The sequence below is a fragment of the Rhinopithecus roxellana genome, chromosome 12, assembly GCF_007565055.1.
Source record: "Rhinopithecus roxellana isolate Shanxi Qingling chromosome 12, ASM756505v1, whole genome shotgun sequence".
Classification (NCBI taxonomy): domain Eukaryota; kingdom Metazoa; phylum Chordata; class Mammalia; order Primates; family Cercopithecidae; genus Rhinopithecus; species Rhinopithecus roxellana.
Window position 1 is genome coordinate 40285810 of NC_044560.1, and position 22912 is coordinate 40308721.

Here is a 22912-nt window from a genome sequence, read left to right on the forward strand (position 1 = left end):
TTTATCATCATTGCATTGCAATTTTTATTATCACAGCTAACCTTAACCAGCCCAAATATAAATTTCTGCTTCTCCTTCTAGTTGTCATTAAACATTTCCATGAAGTCTTTCTAGTCTCTCCTGAAAAGGTATGGGTCCTTCTTTTTACTGTGTTCCCATAGCACTTTGAACACACCTCTATTATCACAGTTAAATAACTGCAGTTCAGTGCTTCTTTGCATGACCATTTCTGAAGTAGGTTTTAATTTCCTAGAGAAAAATATTATATTATTTTGCCAAAGTAACTTCTACTTTGGGGAGTTCAAAATATACTTGTCAAATGAATGAATAATTGAAACTTTGTGCCAAAGAGTAGTTTCTTCAATAAATTATATAATAGAGGTAGGAGTTGAGACACAAGACAGTTTTTCTGACCCATTTTCCATTCCCATACTCTTTCTATTACAATAGAAAAGGCCTATCACTGTCTCCTTAATATAAAAAAGGAAGTATTTCCTGCTCCTTTAAAGGCTAGTCTCTCCACTTCTACTCTATTCTCAGTTTCTCATAGAGTTTGCATTATCTCTCTGTACATTATCAATTATTCTCTTAAGCTTAATTATTCCCATCTTTAAATAATGACTGTCACAGTTTCATAAGTAATGTAGGTAAACTATTTTAAAAATTAACTGTTAGGTAATATAATGGAATAAATGCTTATAAGTAAACATGTCAAATAATTTAGAATCTAAAGTTATATTAAACTAAGTAATAGATATTAATTAAATGTCTGGGCTATTTCCCATCTAAAACATTATAAGAAAATATTTTTCTCAAAAAAAGTGTTCTTAAAGGAAAATGATTTTTGTCTTATTCGAAGTTATGTAAATGTTATTTATAAAACAGGGCAAAAGGTACCAGTAAATAAGAGACATATAAAGAAACTTATAAAGAGCAACTTTGGGTAAGAAAAACTGAAGGGGGAATAATTTCATATGAAAAAAAAATCCTGTATGGTAAACTTTTGTCCTAAAATAAAATGACTAGGATGTTGAGGATAAAATGAAAAACTCTAGCATGTCATAAATGGATTGTGTAAGTCAATAAAATTTATAAAAAGAGGCTTCATGAAAAAAAACTTTATGTGATCAAGTTGGCTATAATTAAAAGAAAATTATTTATAATGGTCTTTCTAGAGACTGGGCTTTCATATTTAAAATACACTAATACATTAAATAATTGGTTAGAACTACAAAATTTTCTTAAGGTATTATCTCTTAATAAAAGTACAAGAGGGCCGGATGTGGTGGCTCACACCTGCAATCCCAGCACTGTGGGAGGCCAAGATGGGAGATCACTTGAGTCCAGGGGTTCAAGACCAGACTGGGCAACATAGTGAAACCCAATCTCTACAAAAAAGAAAAAGAAAAAATTATCCAGTATGGTGGCATGCACCTGCAGTCCCAGCTACTCTGAAGGCTGAGGTGGGAGGATCTCTAGAGCCCAGGAGATCAAGGCTGCAGTGAGCCATGATCGCACCACTGCACTACAGCCCGGGCAACAGAGTGAGACCCTATGTCAAACAATGAAACAAAAAATAATTACAATAAATTTTAATTTATTTTTAACCCAGAAGTTCAACTTGTATTGCATCTTGCTGTTTTGAGCTTTCTTTCCTTTTTGAGAAGGGCTGAGATAACTCTCTCTTTCAACTTTTTAATCAGTTCCTATAACGTTTTCCTCAGGTTCTAACTATTGTTGTAGCCTGATGCTAAAAATGTTTTATCTTAAAGGTCTAAAGCAAATGTTTTCTTCCAATATAACATCCTGTGCATTGGCTTTAAATTGTTCTATTAAACTAAAAATTTTCACTTATGACCCAGAATACATTCTTTCTATGTCTAAGTAATTCAAATACCATTTTCATTAGTTTTCGATTTGTAGGTTATCTAAGCGGACTTCCCATAGGGGAAAGGAATCACACTGCAGAAGGTTTTTTTTTTTTTTTGTCGGAGGTGGGGGTTCTTTGTTTTTGTTTTTTCACCTTTTGGTACCTGGACTAACAAACAGATTTTACATTTTATCAAAATTATTACTATTTAATTATTATTAAGTTTTGATTTGCTTAGGAAAACTGAGGTTTTTTAAAAACTTTTTAAAATTAAGTTTATTACATCCATGTAACTTTCTGTATTACATTTATTTTTTACCTTAATTTAAAAATACTTTATTACTAAAAAATGCTAGCAATTATCTGAGCCTTCAGTGAGTCATAGTCTTTTTGCCAGTGGAGTGTCTTGCCTGGATGTTGATGACTGCTGACTAATCAAATTTGTGATTGCTGAAGTTTGGGGTGGCTGTGGTAATTTCTTTTACTTTTAACTTTTGTTTTAGGTTCAGGGGTACATGTGCAACTTTGGTATAAATTTGTGTCACAGAGGTTTGTTGTACAGTTTATTTCATCACCTGGGTACTAAGCCTTGTACCCAATAGTTATTTTTTATAATCCTCTCCCTCCTCCCACCCTTCACCCTCAAGTAGGCCCCAGTGTCTGTTATTCCCTTCTTTATATCACTGAGTTCTCATCATTTAGCTGCCACTTACAAGGGAGAACATGCAGTATTTCTGTAATTCTTTTAAAGTCCTTATGCTGTTAAGTTACAGGGCTTTGATTCTTGGGTCTAAAAAGGACATCAAGTCCTGCTAAATCTTAAACAAGGGCAGTAGTTAAAGCATCATCTTCAGACTTGGGGGAAGATGATAATCAAAACAAACTGTGTTCATGAGACACAGGGCCAAGAATTAAAAGTATTTCACCCCTCTAGGCCTAGAGACTATTGTGGAAGAGGTGGGCAAGTGAAATTGTAAGGGCCAATTTTGAGAGATAAAATTAATTCAGTTTCTTTATAAATTAAATGTTAATGTTGAAGGCAAACTGATGCAAGACCAGCATCAGGGTCTCTGTGTCAGATTAACAAGGTTTTCTTGGAGCATTAACCTGCCTTTATAAAAACTTATAAATGGTTATGAAAATGTTTAATGGAAGCTATATCTTATGGTCAAGATTATTTAAATTTTATAGATGTTTATAAGATTTGAGAGACAGATTTAATTGGCCTCATGCTGTCTTTGTTAGGGCTTATTGTTTGGGAAATTAAGTCTCCTCTATCAATGAGTAAAAGCTTTTTGCCTTTTTAAAATTTTTGAGTTATGATTTTTGGTAAATAAATGACTTATAGTGACCTGAAATTCTATTTTGTAATATCAAGTGTTTTAAACTTTGATATTTGACAAACTTTCCATAATCAAATTTTAAATTATGTTTTTTGGACCTAATTAACGCTTTGAGATATTAGGTCCCCCAAAGACCAAAAGAGATATATATTCAGCTTATTTGATACACTAAAATCATATAGGAAGCACTGTCAAATATAAAATTATGTTTAACTTTCTTTCTTTAAGCTATATTCATATAAATGTTATTAATATGCATTATAAAATCATAAAATTTCTACATTCTGCTATGTCTCAGTATATATTATCAGCAATAATTACAATTGTTATGTTAAGTTGCTGTATACCACAGAGGTGACCAGATTTTCTTGCCAATTGTATCTTTAACTGTGGCTGTTCTAAGACTTTTGTCATCCACAGACAATTGTTGTCTTATTTTAATCCTCTTCAAAAGGCAGTTTATATTCAGCTATAGGACTCTTGTACTCTCTGATAACTTTGAAAATTGGGCCATTGAAGTAGAAAAACAAAACAGAAAAAACAATTTCCAGGACTCTCATAGAAAGCTAATATATTCCTAAGGATTCCTGGCATGGACTAAACTAATAAAAGGCTGAAATAATCTTTTAATGATTTTTTTTTTTTTTTGCTTAAAGTGTTGCTGATCCTTTTCATTTTGTTTTTCAGAGTCAAGAAAACTTTTGTTTTCTTTTGAGCTATTTACAGCTTTTAGCAAGTGAGTCAAGTATACTCCTGTAAGAAAAAGTTGGAGCATATTTCTTTCTCTCTACCTGATTTCTCCAGAATTTGGAAACTATTTGTGAATATTCTTAACTTATGGCAATATAGTTATTTGCATAAGTGCAATAAGATTCTGTTTTCTTTAGCACAGGACCCAATTGAAGACACTGGTTATCTTACCAAGGCTTTGACTGGAATGGCATATTTTCAAATATAAAGAGATTGCTTTAAATAATCAAAGGTGACTTATAAAGTCAATAAAAGCCCTTTGAGAAAACTGGCCTCATACCTTGTCTACACAGTCCCTGTACAGGGTTCCTGACCTGTGGTAAGCAAAGAATGTCACTTTCCGACAGCCTCAGGAATCCCAAGTTATCTTGTCACCTTGAGAGGAGAGCAATTTACCCAACTCATATAAGTATTTGAAAGCACAGATAAATCTGTGGCTGGGCTCAATGCTTTGAAAAATCTAAGATTCCTTATGGAACAAACTTCCATCAAAGCCAATTTAAAAAGAGCCTATGTGGCAAATAATTTATTCTTGCTGTACTTTATTCAAATAATCAGGTCAAGTATAAAACTAAAACTAATTTCACAATAAATTGGTCCTACTATGATTTTGTCTCTAATAAAGTTGGGTAATTAGAAAAAGAAAAATCATGTTTCAAAATAAACTATAGTACACCTGTTACTAGGTTCTGGCCTTGCCTAATGTTTTTTAATTTTTATTATTTTCTATAAATTGGACAGAATTCTAAAGTTTTTCCTGGCTACAAGTTCCCAGAATAACGTCTTACATTTTTTCCTTCTTTCTTTTCCTTTTTTCATCATTTTTCCTGATTTGAAATCACTAAAAGTTAAACTGAGAAAACTGGAACTAGACAACTTAAACTTCAGAAGAATATAACAGCAACATATGTATATGTACAAACACACACACTTACATATAGGTATGTGTATATATAGATTGTGTGTGTATATATATATTATATAAATATATAATATACCGTTTCATACCTTCCTACTGATGTATGGACTTTAGAATAATACAGCGTTTATGGGTTTTCCAGGATTGCTCTCCCTTTTTTTGTTCATTTGTAGTTTTATTTCTCTCTTCCTCCCCCTATTTTTTTTCTTTGTAGGACGTGAAACTGCACAATTAATAATGAGCTTTTCTAATAACATGAGACCTTTCTAGAAATAAACCATCCTACCCATGAGAGATGAGACAAAACTCAAGACCACAGACTCATTTTCTTCTAAAACATTTTCTCTGAAGATTTTAAAAAGAAAAGGGGAGAGAAATTCAAAAGAAAATTAAAAAAAAGTGGGAGCCCAATTCACTATGCCAAAAGGAAAAAAAATTACCTGAAAGCTGAATCATGCAAGAAGCTGCCTTTCCTTTTGTTTCTAAGCAAATATCTACAGATAAAAGGTTAAAAATCTTCACAGGAGGCCGGGTGCGGTGGCTCAAGCCTGTAATCCCAACACTTTGGGAAGCGGAGGCGGTCGGATCACCTGAAGTCAAGAGTTCGAGACCAGCCTGGCCAATATGGTGAAACCCCGTCTCCACTAAAAACACAAAAATTAGCCGGGCGTGATGGCAGGCACCTGTAATCCCAGCACTCGGGAGGCTGAGGCAGAAGAATCGCTTGAATCCAGGAGGTGTAGGTTGCAGTGAACTGAGATTACGCCATTGTACTACAGCCTGGGTAACAAGAGCGAGACTTTGTCTCAAAAAAAGAAAAAAAAAAAATTCACAGGCAGTTACTATGTTCACCTTATCTTATGTAAAGTGCCAATATACTGAGCCTGAGGTGAATACATAATTGACTATTCCCATACCTGTTCCTTTTCTCTTGCAACATATGAATTCAGTAATGTGACCACACTCTCCCTCTTTCCCCTCCAGCCTGCTTTTCCCCTGAAACCATCAAAATCACCTATGGAGAAAGTACAGACCTGTCTCCTGGGCATGTCCTCAACTTTGGCAAAATAAACTTTGAAAGTGATTGAAACCTGTCTCAGTTACCTTTTGGTTTACACCCAAATGGTTTTTTTTCCTGTAAATCAACCTATTACATACAAATACAGCACAGAATTATATGGGATATGGCAACATGACTACAAGTACCTGTCACTGTCCTACCAGTTTTTCTCAGTAGATATGGATGGTCCGTTTCATACCATAGGCTTTAACAGAATCTTTGGAGAACTTAGGGACTTTCATCTACTTGGTACTAGGTGGGATATCAGTGGTCTCTGAAGGTAAAACTCCTCAAAAACACTCAAAGGTCTCAAGAACACTTAGCTGTAAAACATCTGCATTTCTCAGGAAGAGAGCACTTTATTGTGAGCAATTGTATTAGGCCATTCTTGCATTACTATAAAGAAATACCTGAGACTGAGTAATTTATAAAGAAAAGAGTTTAAATTGGCTCACGATTTTGCAGGCGATACAGGAAACATAGCACGGGGTATCTGCTTGGCTTCTGATGAAGCCTCAGGAAGTTTACAAGCATGGTGGAAGGTTAACGGGGGAGCAAGCATGTCATATGGCCAGAGCAGGAGCAAGTGAGAGAGAGTGGGCAGTTCCATGCACTTTTAAATGACGAGATCTCCTGTGAACTCAGAGAGAGAGCTCACTTATGATCAAGGGGATGGCCTAATCCATTCATGAGGAATCTGCTCCCATGATCCAAACACATCCCACTAGGACCCACCTCCAGCATTAGGAATTACAATTAAACATGAGATTTGGGCAAGGGCAAATATCCAAACTATATCAGCAATCCTGAAAAATCTCCCAAATACAATTATATGGTTGCTCTGACATCTATATAGAGTGTTGTAACATACTGGAATGATATAGAATCTTACCTAAGAGCTCAATGGCATCCGTGCCCTTGAGAAAAGTCATTGTCATCAGCATTCTTGAAAACATGTCTTTTACTGGGGACCTTTGGAGGGTAAATGAGAGAAATCTAAACTGACTTGTTTAAAAAAAAACTGTTATTGTCTCATTTAATAAAATTTCAGGATTCTAAGCGAACCACAGAAAGACTAAAATTAGCACTCTCTAGCTCTCCTTTCTGCTTCTCTTTGGCCATCAGTGCATTTCACCGGACTAGAGAGTCTCCATTCGGGTGTAACTATAACCACATTGGCTCCTGGCTCATAGCCTCTCATCTTAGTCACCAGAAAGAGAAGGCTTTTCCCTCTTAATCCAGTTTTTAAAAATCTTATTGACTCAGCTTGGGTCATGTGACAACCTCATTGGAATGGGTTGAGCAGAACACTGTGACTCAGTTGGAGCAAGTGTTCACTCCTAGATCCCTGAGACAAGAAAGAAAATTCTCTCAGAATACATTTTAGAGCTAGAGAGGGCCAGGCGCGGTGGCTCACACCTTTAATCCCAGCACTTTGGGAGGCCATAGGTGGAAGGATTACTTGAGGTCAGGAGTTTGAGACCAGCCTGGCCAACATGGTGAAACCCGTCCCTACTGAAAATACAAAAATTAGCCAGGCGTGGTGCCACACACCTGTAGTTCCAGCTACTCAGGAGGCTGAAACAGGAGATGACTTGAACCTGGGAAGTGGAGGTTGTAGTGAGCCAAGATTGTACCACTGCACTATAGCCTGAATGACAGAGCAAGACTGTCTCAAAAAAAAAAAAAAAAGCTAGAGAAGTATTTTCCCAAATGAGGCTATTTTTCCAAATGAGGAGGTATACTTTTCCCAAAAGAAATGAGAGCTGATTGCCAGACAAGACAATACATGTCAATTGTACTTCTAATCCTAAACTATACCAGCTGTCTGAATACTTGAGGATGCAGGATTTGGGGAATGATGATTGAAAAATAAAAAGTCATTATCTGGGAAATACTTACATGGACATAACTGATCTTCACGGAGGCTTATCTCAGTTACTGATGTTCAATTTTTTAAAAAAGTCTTCTATAAGAATACATAAATTTAAATTAAAAGCAATGCAGACAATAAAATAATCAGCAGTTCAAAGAAGAGGGTCATTCTGAGCATTTTACTATGAGTTAGTTTAAGACAAAAGGGAAAAATAATTAAAGTCTTATACATAATTCGTATTCTCAAGCCTAAATCAAGAGGAGGCAATACAGAAATAAATAATAACCACAGAATAGAAAAGTCTTCCTGGAGATGAATGAAAAACTGGGCATAAAAGAAAATTAAACAGAAGCTCAGCTGAAAGAATTATCTCAGAATTTGAAGAAAAACATAACAAAAGGAAAATTATAGAAGGAAGGATATCAGAAAAATAAGATCGATTCGGAAGATCAAATAATTAATAATAGTTTCAGAAGCGGGGGGACAAGAGGCAGGAGCAATTTAAAAGAAAAAAATAAAAATTTTCAGACCAGACCAAATATTAGACAAAATTCAGGAAATAAGACTCATAACTAGACATAGTATGGTGCAATGGCTAACTTCAAGGATAAATAAATTTTACAGACTTTCAGGAATATTTTTTAAAGGTTACCTAGAAAGAAAAGAAAATTAGATTATATTGTCTATATATAAACTTTCCTTTTTATGATAAGAAAAAATTCATCCATTCACCAAATATTTATTACATTCCTACTATGTGCTATTTAGGAGCTGGAGATAGAGCAGTAATCAAACTGAATAAAGTCTTGGCCATGGAACTTATTTTCTAGTGGTAACATATGAACTCCATGGGCAGAATGAGGAAAGCCTACTAGAATAGATAATTTCTGTCTAGGTGGAAAAATTTTGTCTCACTATATATAGTACAGGGTACATGCAATTCATTTTCCTTTTTAAAAATTTTTTTATTTCCATAGGTTATTGGAGAACAGGTGGTGTTTGTACATGAGTAAATTCTTTAGTGGTGATTTGTGAGATTTTGGTGTACTCATCACCCAAACAGTGTGCACTGCATCCTATTTGTAGTCTTTTATCCCTCATCCCCTTCCCACCCTCTCCCCTGAGTCTCCAAAGTCCACCATGTCATTTTTATGCCTTTGCATCCTCATAGCTTAGCTCCCACTTATGAATGAGAACATACAATGTTTGGTTTTCCATTCCTGAGTTACTTCACTTAGAATAAGTCTCCGATTTCATCCAGGTGGCTGCAAATGCCATTGATTCATTCCTTTTTATGGCTGAGTAGTATTCTATCATATATGTATACCACAATTTCTTTACCTACTTGTTGACTGATGGGCATTTAGGTTGATTCCACATTTTTGCAATTTCAAGTTGTGCTGCTATAAACATGCGAGTGCAAGTATCTTTTTCATATAATTACTTGTTTTCCTCTGAGTATATATCCAGTAGTGGGATTACAAAATCAAATGGTAGTTTTAATTTTAGTTATTTAGGGAATCTCCACACTGTTTTCCATAGTGATTGTACTAGTTTACCTTCCCACCAGCAGTGTAGAAGTGTTCCCTATTCATCGCATCCACACCAACATGTATTATTTTTTGATTTTTTTATTATGGTCATTCTTGCAGGAGTAAAGTTACATCACATTTTGGTTTTGATTTGCATTTCCCTGATCATTAGTGATGTTGAGCATTTTTTCATGTTTGTTGGCCATTTGTATATCTTGTTTTGAGAGTTGTCTATTCATGTCCTTAGCCCATTTTTCGATGAGATTATTTTTTTCTTGCCAATTTGTTTGAGTCATTGTAGATTCTGGATATTAGTCCTTTGTCAGATGTATAAATTGTGAAGATTTTCTCCTACTCTGTGGGTTGTCTATTTACTCTGCTGACTGTTCCTTTTGCTGTGCAAAAGTTGTTTAGTTTAATTAAGTGCCAGCTATTTATCTTTGTTTTTATTGCATTTGCTTTTGGGTTTTTTGTCATGAAATCCTTGCCTAAGCTAATGTATAGAAAGGTTTTCCAATGTTATCTTTTAAAATGTTTATAGTTTCAGGTCTTAGATTTAAGTCCTTGATCCATATTGAGTTGTTTTTGTATAAGGTGAGAGATGAGGATCCAGTTTTATTCTCCTACATATGACTTGCCAATTGTCCCAGTACTATTTGTTGAATAGGGTGTTCTTTCCCTACTTTATGTGTTTGTTTGCTTCGTCAAAGATCAGTTGGCTGTATTTGGGCTTATTTTTGCGTTCTCTATTCTGCTCCATTGGTCTCTGTGACATTTTTATACCAGTACCATGTTGTTTTGGTGACTATGGCTTTACAGTATAGTTTGAAATCAGGTAACGTGATGCTTTCAGATTTATTCTTTTTGCTTAGTCTTGCTTTGGCTGTGTGGAATGTTCTTTGGTTCCATACGAATTTTAGGATTCTTTTTTCTAGTTCTGTGAAGAACAATGGTGGTATTTTTATGGGAATTACCTTGAATTTGTAGATTGCTTTTGGCAGTATGGTCATTTTTACAATATTGATTCTACCCGTCCATGAGCATGGAATGTGTTTCCATTTGTTTGTGTCATCCATGATTTCTTTCAGCTGTGTTTTGTAGTTTTCCTTGTAGAGGTCTTTCTTCTCCTTGGTGAGATATATTTCTAAGTTTTTTGTTGTTGTTGTTGTTGTTTGTTTTTATTTTTTGCAGCTACTGTAAAAGGGGAGTTATTCATTTGATGCTCAGCTTGGTCACTGCTGGTGTATAGAAGAGCTACTGATCTGTGAACATTAATTTTGGATCCAGAGACTTTGTGAATTATTTTATCAGTTCTAGGAGCTTTCTGGAAGAGTCTTTAGGATTTTCTAGGTAAAAAATCATATCATCAGCAAAAAGTGGCAGTTTGACTTCCTCTTTGCCGATTTGGATGCCCTTTATTTCTTTCTCTTGTCTGATTGCTCTGGCTAGGACTTCCAGTACTATGTTGAAGAGAAGTGGTGAGAGTGGGCATCCTTGTCTTGTTCCAGTTCTCAGACGAATGCTTTCAACTTTTCCCCATTCAGTCAGCAAGTCTACCAGGCTCTGGGCTGGTACTGGGGGTTGTCTGCACAGAATCGTGTGATGTGAACTGTCTTTGGGTCTCTCAGTCATGGATACCAGCCAGCAGAGTATTTGGGGTGTCTCCCGGGTCCTGCAGGAGCAATCTGCTTCCTTCAGATGGTCTATCAATTCTCTCAGCTTTCCTGATTTATTCCTGCAGTCATTCTGGAGCAAAAGTTCACAATGCAAGCCTCCACACTCTGCTCTTTCCATCCAAGTGGGAGCTGCCATCTAGTCCTGCCTCCCATCCACCATTCTCTCTCCAGCTACCAGAATTAAGTTCTGTGTGGCTGGAGATGCCTCACAATCATGGCAGAAGGTGAAAGGCATATCTCACATGGTGGCAGACAGAAGAAGAGAGCTCATTTTCTTTCATGATACTCACTGTATCACAATGAATAGGTTAGGTTAGGTTAGGTTCAGCTAGAAGAGCAAATTAACAGAGGCTCATATTTCTTTCATATGTAAGTCCACAGCTAGGCAGTTCATGGGCATTACAGCATCTCAGCTGCATAGCCTTCAGAGATCCAGGCTCCTCCAACCCTACACATTTACCCTGTTACTTTCCCTCCCATGACACACACACACACACACACACACACACACACACACACACCTGATTAGGATTTGGGGAATCCCAGGAATCAGCATTTTAACAGGTATTGCAGGAAATCCTAAAACATGTAGTTTGTAACCCACTCTGAGAAATTCTGATGTAGAATTAGGAAAAGGATGATAAAGTGACTCTCACAGAATTGGTAATGAGAGGAAATAAAATTACTTCCAGGATTTAAACTATGCAGTCAATGAATAATTGTTAAGAGCAGAGGTATGCAACGTTACCTTAAAGAAACTCAGACCACCTACATTTAACAAAAACCTAACTTTTGAATATTTTATCATCGAAAGACACTATAAATGTGAAAGTGGATGGTGCAGAGTGAATCCACAGCCACAGTGGATTATTAAGGTACTATTAAGCTGTGGTTACTTATATCAAAGGCTGTATGTGAGATGATTTTCAACTTGGGGAACTGGGCAAAAATAAATTTTGGCTTCCACAGTCTCATCTCCATTTCCTTCTGAAAGGAAAAAGAAAAGAAAAAGGGAAATCCTGGGACAATGTATCATAAAGCCAGGTAAGAAACGGTTAACGTTATTTTGTAACATCAATCATTTTACTTTTCCTTAACATAAGTGGAAAATTGAGTAGATTGTTCCTGGTTACCAAGTGTGTTTTGAAAATTCCTACCCACTGGTTCTGGTAGAAAACAGATGTGTTTCTGCCTAAATAACCCAAATTAAGGAAAACTCCACAGACCTACACTACCACTCACTGAACATTTTCCTTTATCTCTTCTTTTTACTGCATCCTATCCTCTTAAACTGCTATTTAATTTCCAAGTGAATTCTTCCACAGCTTCAAATCACTCAGGCAATCTCCCACTGTACTAGGGGATTCTTAGCATCAAATAGTTTCAGACTGGTGACAGGGTATTTATTAAAATCATGAAGTCTGTGCTTTGCCAAGGAGACCTAAGACTAAGTCTCTTCAACTTTCGGAATGTAGTTTTTGTCATTTGAAAACTGACTTCTATTGAAGATTTATTTTCTAAGATCCCAGTGAAATTTTAAGTGTATAATCATGATCCAAACATAACCAGGATTCTTATACAGTGGCAGATTTTAAGGGAAGCAATTTGGTAAGTTATACACAACCTTTCCCAAGCCCCACATTGTATGTACTTAAGAAAGTCTACCTATGATCCATTTTATTACCCAATCAGGGGGGTTCTGAATGATCCATTTTACTGCACAATTAGGGGGTTGTGAACCTGCATTTTAGCACTTCAGAGAATCATGGCCCCTGCTGAGAGAGAGGATAGAGAGCAGAGAGAGAGAGAAAAACTGCGACATATATCCATCGGGCTGCTTTGCTTTCTAAGCTAACTGCTGAAGATCCTGTAGGGCCAGGCAGAAAAACCGTATTTTCTTGTCTTTTCAAATTTCCTTAAACCAAAGGCTGGACTCCAAATGATTTCGTTTGGAACTAAACAGCTCATCCCTTCTGAGTACGAAAACAGGACTCCGCCTCGCCGTAGACCGCAGGAGCGAGAAGCAGCGCCAGGGAAACCCGAGCCTATCTCACCCAGGCGGTCCCAGGCCAGCCCAGCCCAGCCCAGCCCACGCCAGCTACCGGAGCTCCGGGACGCTGCCGAGTCTCCTCGGCCCCAGCCGCGGAGCCGACTCAGTCCCGAGGCCGGCTGCGGCATCACGTGACCCGCGGCGCGGCCAATCCGCGCAGCCCTCTATGCTATTCAAATCGGCAGCGGGGCCAACGGTTGTGCCGAGACTCGCCACTACCCGGGCCGCTGGGCCTGAGTGTCGCCTTCGCCGCCATGGATGCCACCAGGCGCTGACAGACCTATGGAGAGTCGGGGTGTGCCTCCCGGGCCTTATCGGGCCACCAAGCTGGTAAGACAGCTCGGATAGACGGGACCGGTCAGCGGGCTGACGGCAGTCACCACTGTTGGCGGTTTCACCTCGACCGTTCGCAGTTTTACCTCGGTCGGAGGGATGAGTCCCGGGAGCCCTAGGTTCAGTGAAAACGCTGGCGAGGAGAAGTAACGGGTGTGCGACCCTTGCCAAACTCACCGCTAGCTCTGTTTTGAGGATCTGGGTCTCAGGTCCGAAAGGAAGCGCCGCGCTTGGCCGCACCAGACTTGCTTTGAGGAGCAACTCCTGTGCCCTGGGGGCGTCTTAGAATATTCCGATTTAGCCGCTCACCTCGCCTGGTTTTCTACCCGCCTCACAATTAGGGAGCAATTGGGAATGAGCTCCAAAGCTTTGTAGGGTTAGGTTGTGGGCAAGCCCGAATGTGACAATTTTGTTTATTGAACCCATAGAATTTAACGCAGGATGTACCGGCCGAATAGCACTAGGATAACAGCTGCCTATTTCAAAACGGTATTTCTGAGTACCCATCAGTAACCACTGCTGCTGGCTCCTGAATTTGCATGTATAGCACTCCTAACGCGTTTCGTGCGGTTGGGTCTTCGGTTCTATAGGATACTGTGGTACTGGTTATGTGACGTCAGGTGAGTCCCCTACCTTCTGCGAGCCTGTTTCCACACTGGTAAAGGTTACTAATACATGCTCGCCTTAAGGGGTTTCCCAGGAGGATGCTGTTTTTGAAAGTATGTTGTGATCTGCAGAATAACAAGCACTTTCCTCTTAGGAATGCCCTTCAGGCGAGCATGTATTATTAGCCCTACTTTACCAGTGTGCACACTGAGGCTCACAGACCTTACATGCCTTCTAAAGTCACATCAACAGAAAATGGCAGAGGTAGAATTCAGATCTTACTGGTATGGCAATCTCACATGGATTCTGCTACTTAGGAAGTTATTGGCCATATTTATCAATATGAAGGGTAGAATTTAGGACAGGAAGGAACCTCAATCGGGTAGTCCTGCCACATAATTTAAAAACCCATTAGAGGAAAGTAGTATAAACACGCTGAAAAAGAAAACATGCACTGAATGCTTAATAGTACTTCACGTATATTACATCCTTTTATCATTCCAATAAGCCCATTCGTTAGGTCCTTTTGTCCCTGTTTTTTGGTTAAGGAGATTAAGGCATAGAGATTGAAAATAGGCCCAAAATGTCATAAACAATAGTGGCGGAGCTAGAACTGGGAAACCAACCCTACTAGTCTTAACTCCAGAGCCTGTTCTTAAAAGCACTCCCCTGTACTACATCTCAGGAAAACCATTGTGTAATCTCCCTTAGTACAGAGACCCTTTCTGTCATTTTTATTACTATCCTCAGGCCAGTACAGAGTGAGCAGCTCAATATCAGTTTCTTGGATAAATAAATATATAAAGTGGGAAAGTGTGGAAAGAAAACAATATAATCATCAAGTTTTCAGCCCTTAAATTCTGTCTTGTGGTATCGGGGCCACATAGGTTAGAAAAGCAGTAACATAGCTAGTAGTGGCATAATGGCTTGCAAATTAGATTTGACCGCTAACGTAGGATTTTTCTATTAAAAAGTGATGTGTTTATTCTATACCAGCATCACCTCCATGCTTCACCGTTAGAGCGGTCATAAATGTAGAGGTCTGGCTGATTTGAGGACAGTTTAAAAACTGTCAATATCTTTGCAAAATGTACATGTCACAGGGTCATTAAACATGCAATGGACTTTCAACTTACTTAATTTATCCCATCTGTTCTATGTTCCTTACAGGAATCTTCACAAAAGAGATGCTATAGTAAATACATAAGCCATTTTTCATGTTAAAGATACTTCGCCTGCCATAAGCTTTGTTTGGCCAGCACGGTAGTTGAGAGTACAGGTTTTAAAGTCAATCACACCTGGATTTGAATGCCTACATTCATCACCTAGCTCTGTGACCTTGGTCATTTTATTAATCTCTCTGCTTTATTTTCCTTATGTGAAAAATGAGAAATTAATAGTACCTTTTCATAGAATTGTGATAATTAAAGTGAAATAATGAATGTGAAGCACAGTGCTACCAACATTAATATTAATTGAGGTAAAAAACAAGGATGAATGTTTTCTATATTGATTGTAGTTCTTCCTTATTTCTAGGTTTCTTAAACAAGCTGATAAGCCAATGAAGTGCTTCTAATAAAAAAACTAGTACATAAAAATATTACTACAGCACTAGAATTAATAAAAAGAAAGCAGTGTAAGATGTACTTTCTTTTTTTTTGTTTGTTTTTGAGACTGAGTTATGCTCTTGTTGCCCAGGCTGGAGTGCAATGGTGCGATCTCAGCTCACTGCAACCTTCGCCTCCCAGGTTCAAGCAATTCTCCTGCCTCAGCCTCCCGAGTAGCTGGAACTTTAGGCATGCGCCACTATGCCCGGCTAATTTTGTATTTTTAGTAGAGATGGGTTTTCACCATGTTGGTCAGGCTGGTCTCGAACTCCCGACTTCTGGTGAGCCACCGTGCCCGGCCAGATATAAAATTTTATATGGCAGAAATAAGATGAATGATTCTTCAAGAATTTTTATGATGTAATCAGATGTGAATTAAAGAATTATCTTGGCCGGGCGCGGTGGCTCAAGCCTGTAATCCCAGCACTTTGGGAGGCCGAGACGGGTGGATCACGAGGTCAGGAGATCGAGACCATCCTGGCCAATACGGTGAAACCCCGTCTCTACTAAAAAATACAAAAAACTAGCCGGGCGAGGTGGCGGGCGCCTGTAGTCCCAGCTACTTGGGAGGCTGAGGCAGGAGAATGGCATGAACCCAGGAGGCGGAGCTTGCAGTGAGCTGAGATCTGGCCACTGCACTCCAGCCTGGGCGACAGAGCGAGACTCTGTCTCAAAAAAAAAAAAAAAAAAAAAAAAAGAATTATCTTTACCTAATGTACTTCAAATCAATGAGATTTAATTTTTCTTCAAATTTTTAAAAATATTTTCCTTCTTTTTACAGTGGAATGAAGTTACCACATCTTTTCGAGCAGGAATGCCTCTAAGAAAACACAGACAGCACTTTAAAAAATATGGTAATTGTTTCACAGCAGGAGAAGCAGTGGATTGGCTTTATGACCTATTAAGAAATAATAGCAATTTTGGTCCTGAAGTTACAAGGCAACAGACTATCCAACTGTTGAGGAAATTTCTTAAGAATCATGTAATTGAAGATATCAAAGGGAGGTGGGGATCAGAAAATGTTGATGATAACAACCAGCTCTTCAGGTAATGAACAGATATGTAACTGTAAAACTGAATTACTGTAGTTTTATCTCTACTTACACTTTTACTATAACAGCAGCTTCTTCAAAGAAGTAATATTTCTTTGGAAAACTATTAATGCTCTCAGTTCAATTAAAATCATTTAGAACAATTGTAATGTGAAACTTAATTGCTACAAAATTTAAAGTTTTTTTGGTGTTGTTGTTGTTTTTTTTTGAGACGGAGTCTCGCTCTGTCGCCCAGGCTGGAGTGCAGTGGCCGGATCTCAGCTCACTGCAAGCTCCGCCTCCGGGGTTTACGCCATTCTCCTGCCTCAGCCTCCCGAGTAGCTGGGACTACAGGCGCCCGCCACCTCGCCCGGCTAGTTTTTTTGTATTTTTTTAGTAGAGACGGGGTTTCACCGTGTTAGCCAGGATGGTCTGGATCTCCTGACCTCGTGATCCGCCCATCTCGGCCTCCCAAAGTGCTGGGATTACAGGCTTGAGCCACCGCGCCCGGCCAAAATTTAAAGTTTTTAAGTGTTAGCTTATATAATAAAGTAGGGAATTGGAAGGGAAATAGTGAGATATCACTTCTGCATTTTCTGAACACTTTATAACATTTTAAGGACATATTACTGACCTTAGTTGCATAGTTTCTAGATTTATAAGTTCACAGATCCTTCCCTTCAAACATTTAATTTAAGAATACGTGTAATAGAATAATAGCAAATCTTACATAACAAATAGCAGGGCCAGGTGAGGTGGCTTATGCCTGTAATCCCAGCACTTTGGGAGGCTGAGGTGTGCAGATCAACTTGAGGCTAGGAGTTGAGAGCAGCCTGACTAGCGTGGTGAAACCCCGTCTCTACTAAAAATACAAAAAATGAGTTGGGTGTGGTGGTGCACACCTGCGACTGAGGCACGAGAAGTGCTTGAGCCTGGGAGGTAGAGGTTGCAGTGAGTTGAGATTGCACCACTGCACTGCAGCTTGGGCAACAGAGCAAGACTCTCTCAAAAAATAACAATGATAACAGAAGAAGTATACCACAGGTTAAAGAGAATATTTATTAAGCAGTTAAGATATAACAGAAACTCTGTTTGATGATTTACATATGTGTTCTTACTTAATTGCTGTAGTAGCCAAGCAGGGTAGGTATTAACCCCTTTTAACAGATGGGGAAACTGAGACCATGTTTCAACAAATCTTGTTCTGTCTGCCTGAAATGTTTTTCCACTGTGAGACACTGTACACATTTGTCAGGCTAGTAAACTTATACATTTATTTTAATCTCAGCTCTTTTATAACCTCTTGTGTGGAGCTTTTCTGACTCCTACAGGTCAGCATAATTGCTTTTTCTCTTATGACCTACGGTTCTTTGTTATATAGCCATTAAAGTAGGCCTGTGAAATCTAATGTCCATGCTTTTTTTTTTCTACAACATTAGGTACTTTTCACATGAAATGTCTAAGAATTTATTGTTCCCTATGTACCAAAAATGGTTTATGTAGTACAAGTAAACTACAATAACAATCATATGAATAATCCATTTTGTATAGCACTCTACAAATCTTTCCTATCTTAACTACTGCTCAGTTATCTTTGTGGGCTCCTTTACTGCTGCTCATCCTTTAACTCACCCATCTTCAAGTTCCTGCCCTTGTCCTTACTTCATCTTCTCCCTAGGCAATCTCATGCCATGTCTTCACCTACTTTTCTTAAGACTTTCAGGCCTCTCCTGAAATATCTCTCCTGAGCCTTCGGCCCATTTTGTTCAACTGACTCCTGGAAAGGCACTTCAAATATACCATATAGAAAAATGACTGTCACCCCCTAACCTAAATTTTGTCTTCTTAGGTTTTCTATCTGAATAAATGGCATTGCCTTCCCTCTAGCTGCCTTGATTCTTTCCCTTTCTTCTCCTTTAAATATGATTTAGTCTATTGTACTGCCTAAGTAGTTCTCTGATCTGTACACATCTCTCTCCAAGATGAATCTTCTTTTTGTTAGGCTATAATTCTTACCTGGATTTCTCTTTATTTGTTTTGTTTATGTTTTACTTGGATTTCTGCATAAATCCTCAACTAGTCTCTCTGCCCCTAGCCTTTTCTGCCTCCCGGACTCAAGCGATCCTCCCACTTCAGCCTCCCAAGTAGCAGGGACTACAAGCGCACACCACCACGCCCAGCTAATTTTTGCATTTTTTGTGGACATGGGGTTTCACTGTGTTTCCCAGGCTGGTCTCAAACTCCTGACCTCAAGCAATCCACCCACCTTGGCCTTCCAAAGTGCTGGGATTACAGGCATGAGCCACCACGCCTGGCCTCTCTTAGTCTTTTACAAAGATGGTAACAAAACTATAAAGTATGTAAAAATAAAGTTTACCAAAAATGTGTAAGACCTTATTGGAGAAAAGTATTAAATTGTATTAAATAGAATAAATGGAGAAAGATACCCTGTTCATGAATGAAAATACTTAGTATCATGTATATACAAGTCAATTCCTCCCAAAATGAAATAGAAATTCAGTGCATTTTCATTCAAAACTTCAATATAGTTTCTTTGTGGAACTTGATAAGCAGATTCTAAAACTCATTTGGTAAAAGTCTAAGAGAATTTTGAAGACCAAGGTCACACTTCTGAGGTCTTCAAACTTTTGAGATCACTACAAACTTTTTGAATAAATTTGATGTATGAGGCCAGGCAGGGTGGCTCACACCTGTAATCCCAGCACTTTTGGAGGCCGAGGCAGGAGTGTCACTTGAATCCAGGGATTCGAGACCAGTCTGGACAACATAGGGAGACCCTGTCTCTACAAAAAAAAAAAAAAAAAAAAAAAAAAAATTTGGCATGGTGGCACGTGCCTGGTGCCTGTTGACTCATCTGCTTGGGAGGCTGAGCCCGAGACATTAAGACTGTAGTCAGCCATAATCACACTACTGCACTCCATACTGGGTGACAGAGAAGAAAAAAAAATGATGTAAAAGATACAATAAAGTGAAAAAATACCAAACCACATATTGTGTATATACATTTATTAAAAGTATAAAAGCATGAAAAAGAAATACAACTATAGGCTTATTTTATGAAACTATAAGTTTATATTTTACTCTCCCTTAGGAAGAGGGGGATATGAGTGAGCAAAGAATTTCATTTTTTTAGAAAAAGGAGTTATTTTTTTCTTCTTTTTTTTTATATTATACTTTAAGTTCTAGGGTACATGTGCATAACGTGCAGGTTTGTTACATATGTATACTTGTGCCATGTTGGTGTGCTGCACCCATCAACTCGTCAGCACCCATCAATTCGTCATTTATATCAGGTATAACTCCCAATGCAATCCCTCCCCCCTCCCCCCTCCCCCCTCCCCATGATAGGCCCGGATGTGTGATGTTCCCCTTCCCAAGTCCAAGTGATCTCATTGTTCTGTTCCCACCTATGAGTGAGAACATGCGGTGTTTGGTTTTCTGTTCTTGTGATAGTTTGCTAAGAATGATGGTTTCCAGCTGCATCCATGTCCCTACAAAGGACGCAAACTCATCCTTTTTTATGGCTGCATAATATTCCATGGTGTATATGTGCCACATTTTCTTAATCCAGTCTGTCACAGATGGACATCTGGGTTGATTCCAAGTCTTTGCTATTGTGAATAGTGCCGCGATAAACATACGTGTGCATGTGTCTTTATGGCAGCATGATTTATAATCCTTTGGGTATATACCCAGTAGTAGGATGGCTGGGTCATATGGTACATCTAGTTCTAGATCCTTGAGGAATTGCCATACTGTTTTCCATAATGGTTGAACTAGTTTACAATCCCACCAACAGTGTAAAAGTGTTCCTATTTCTCCAAATCCTCTCCAGCACCTGTTGTTTCCTGACTTTTTAATGATTGCCATTCTAACTGGTGTGAGATGGTATCTCATTGTGGTTTTGATTTGCATTTCTCTGATGGCGAGTGATGATGAGCATTTTTTCATGTGTCTGTTGGCTGTATGAATGTCTTCTTTTGAGAAATGTCTGTTCATATCCTTTGCCCACTTTTTGATGGGGTTGTTTGTTTTTTTCTTGTAAATTTGTTTGAGTTCTTTGTAGGTTCTGGATATTAGCCCTTTGTCAGATGAGTAGATTGCAAAAATTTCCTCCCATTCTGTAGGTTGCCTGTTCACTCTGATGTAGTTTATTTTGCTGTGCAGAAGTTCTTTAGTTTAATTAGATCCCATTTGTCAATTTTGGCTTTTGCTGCCATTGCTTTTGGTGTTTTAGACATGAAGACCTTGCCCATGCCTATGTCCTGAATGGTACTACCTAGGTTTTCTTCTAGGGTTTTTATGGTATTAGGTCTAACATTTAAGTCTCTAATCCATCTTGAATTAATTTTCATATAAGGAGTAAGGAAAGGATCCAGTTTCAGCTTTCTACTTATGGCTAGCCAATTTTCCCAGCACCATTTATTAAATAGGAAATCCTTTCCCCATTTCTTGTTTCTCTCAGGTTTGTCAAAGATCAGATGGCTATAGATGTGTGGTATTATTTCTGAGGACTCTGTTCTGTTCCATTGGTCTATATCTCTGTTTTGGTACCAATACCATGCTGTTTTGGTTACTGTAGCCTTGTAGTATAGTTTGAAGTCAGGTAGCGTGACGCCTCCAGCTTTGTTCTTTTGACTTAGGATTGTCTTGGCAATGCGGGCTCTTTTTTGGTTCCATATGAACTTTAAAGCCGTTTTTTCCAATTCTGTGAAGAAACTTATTGGTAGCTTGGTGGGGATGGCATTGAATCTATAAATAACCTTGGGCAGTATGGCCATTTTCACGATATTGATTCTTCCTATCCATGAGCATGGTATGTTCTTTCATTTGTTTGTGTCCTCTTTGATTTCACTGAGCAGTGGTTTGTAGTTCTCCTTGAAGAGGTCCTTTACATCCCTTGTAAGTTGGATTCCTAGGTATTTTATTCTCTTTGAAGCAATTGTGAATGGAAGTTCATTCCTGATTTGGCTCTCTGTTTGTCTGTTACTGGTGTATAAGAATGCTTGTGATTTTTGCACATTAATTTTGTATCCTGAGACTTTGCTGAAGTTGCTTATCAGCTTAAGGAGATTTTGGGCTGAGACAATGGTGTTTTCTAAATATGCAATCATGTCATCTGCAAACAGGGACAATTTGACTTCTTCTTTTCCTAACTGGATACCCTTGATTTCTTTCTCTTGCCTGATTGCCCTAGCCAGAACTTCCAACGCTATGTTGAATAGGAGCGGTGAGAGAGGGCATCCCTGTCTTGTGCCAGTTTTCAAAGGGAATTTTTCCAGTTTTTGCCCATGCAGTATGATATTGGCTGTGGGTTTGTCATAAATAGCTCTTATTATTTTAAGGTACGTTCCATCAATACCGAATTTATGGAGCGTTTTTAGCATGAAGGGCTGTTGAATTTTGTCAAAAGCCTTTTCTGCATCTATTGAGACAATCATGTGGTTCTTGTCTTTGGTTCTGTTTATATGCTGGATTACGTTTATTGATTTGCAAATGTTGAACCAGCCTTGCATCCCAGGGATGAAGCCCACTTGATCATGGTGGATAAGCTTTTTGATGTGCTGCTGAATCCGGTTTGCAAGTATTTTATTGAGGATTTTTGCATCGATGTTCATCAGGGATATTGGTCTAAAATTCTCTTTTTTTGTTGTGTCTCTGCCAGGCTTTGGTATCAGGATGATGTTGGCCTCGTAAAATGAGTTAGGGAGGATTCCCTCTTTTTCTATTGATTGGAATAGTTTCAGAAGGAATGGTACCAGCTCCTCCTTATACCTCTGGTAGAATTCAGCTGTGAATCCATCTGGTCCTGGACTTTTTTGGTTGGTAGGCTATTAATTATTGCCTCAATTTCAGAGCCTGCTATTGGTCTATTCAGGGATTCAACTTCTTCCTGATTTAGTCTTGGGAGAGTGTAAGTGTCCAGGAAATTATCCATTTCTTCTAGATTTTCTAGTTGATTTGCGTAAAGGTGTTTATAGTATTCTCTGATGGTAGTTTGTATTTCTGTGGGGTCGGTGGTAATATCCCCTTTATCATTTTTTATTGCATCTATTTGATTCTTCTCTCTTTTCTTCTTTATTAGTCTTGCTAGCGGTCTGTCAATTTTGTTGATTTTTTCAAAAAACCAACTCCTGGATTCATTGATTTTTTGGAGGATTTTTTGTGTCTCTATCTCCTTCAGTTCTTCTCTGATCTTAGTTATTTCTTGCCTTCTGCTAGCTTTTGAATGTGTTTG

The 22912-nt window shown here is 38.3% G+C and overlaps 1 protein-coding gene and 1 long non-coding RNA gene across 3 annotated transcripts in view; one reads left to right on the forward strand and one right to left on the reverse strand.

Moving 5' to 3' along the window:
* Nucleotides 1-13680, reverse strand: part of LOC115892397 — a 38964-nt gene extending 25284 nt beyond the window's left edge. Inside the window, exon 1 of the long non-coding RNA XR_004052288.1 lies at nucleotides 13587-13680. This is a non-coding gene — a long non-coding RNA (uncharacterized LOC115892397). The remainder of the gene's footprint in view (nucleotides 1-13586) is intronic.
* Nucleotides 13242-22912, forward strand: part of DEPDC1 (DEP domain containing 1) — a 28984-nt gene continuing 19313 nt past the window's right edge. For both annotated transcript variants that reach the window (XM_030913794.1, XM_030913795.1), the window contains exons 1-2: nucleotides 13242-13406; nucleotides 16404-16669. In XM_030913794.1, the coding sequence (XP_030769654.1) occupies nucleotides 13335-13406; nucleotides 16404-16669 (338 nt within the window). In that variant the 5' untranslated portion in view covers nucleotides 13242-13334. The remainder of the gene's footprint in view (nucleotides 13407-16403; nucleotides 16670-22912) is intronic.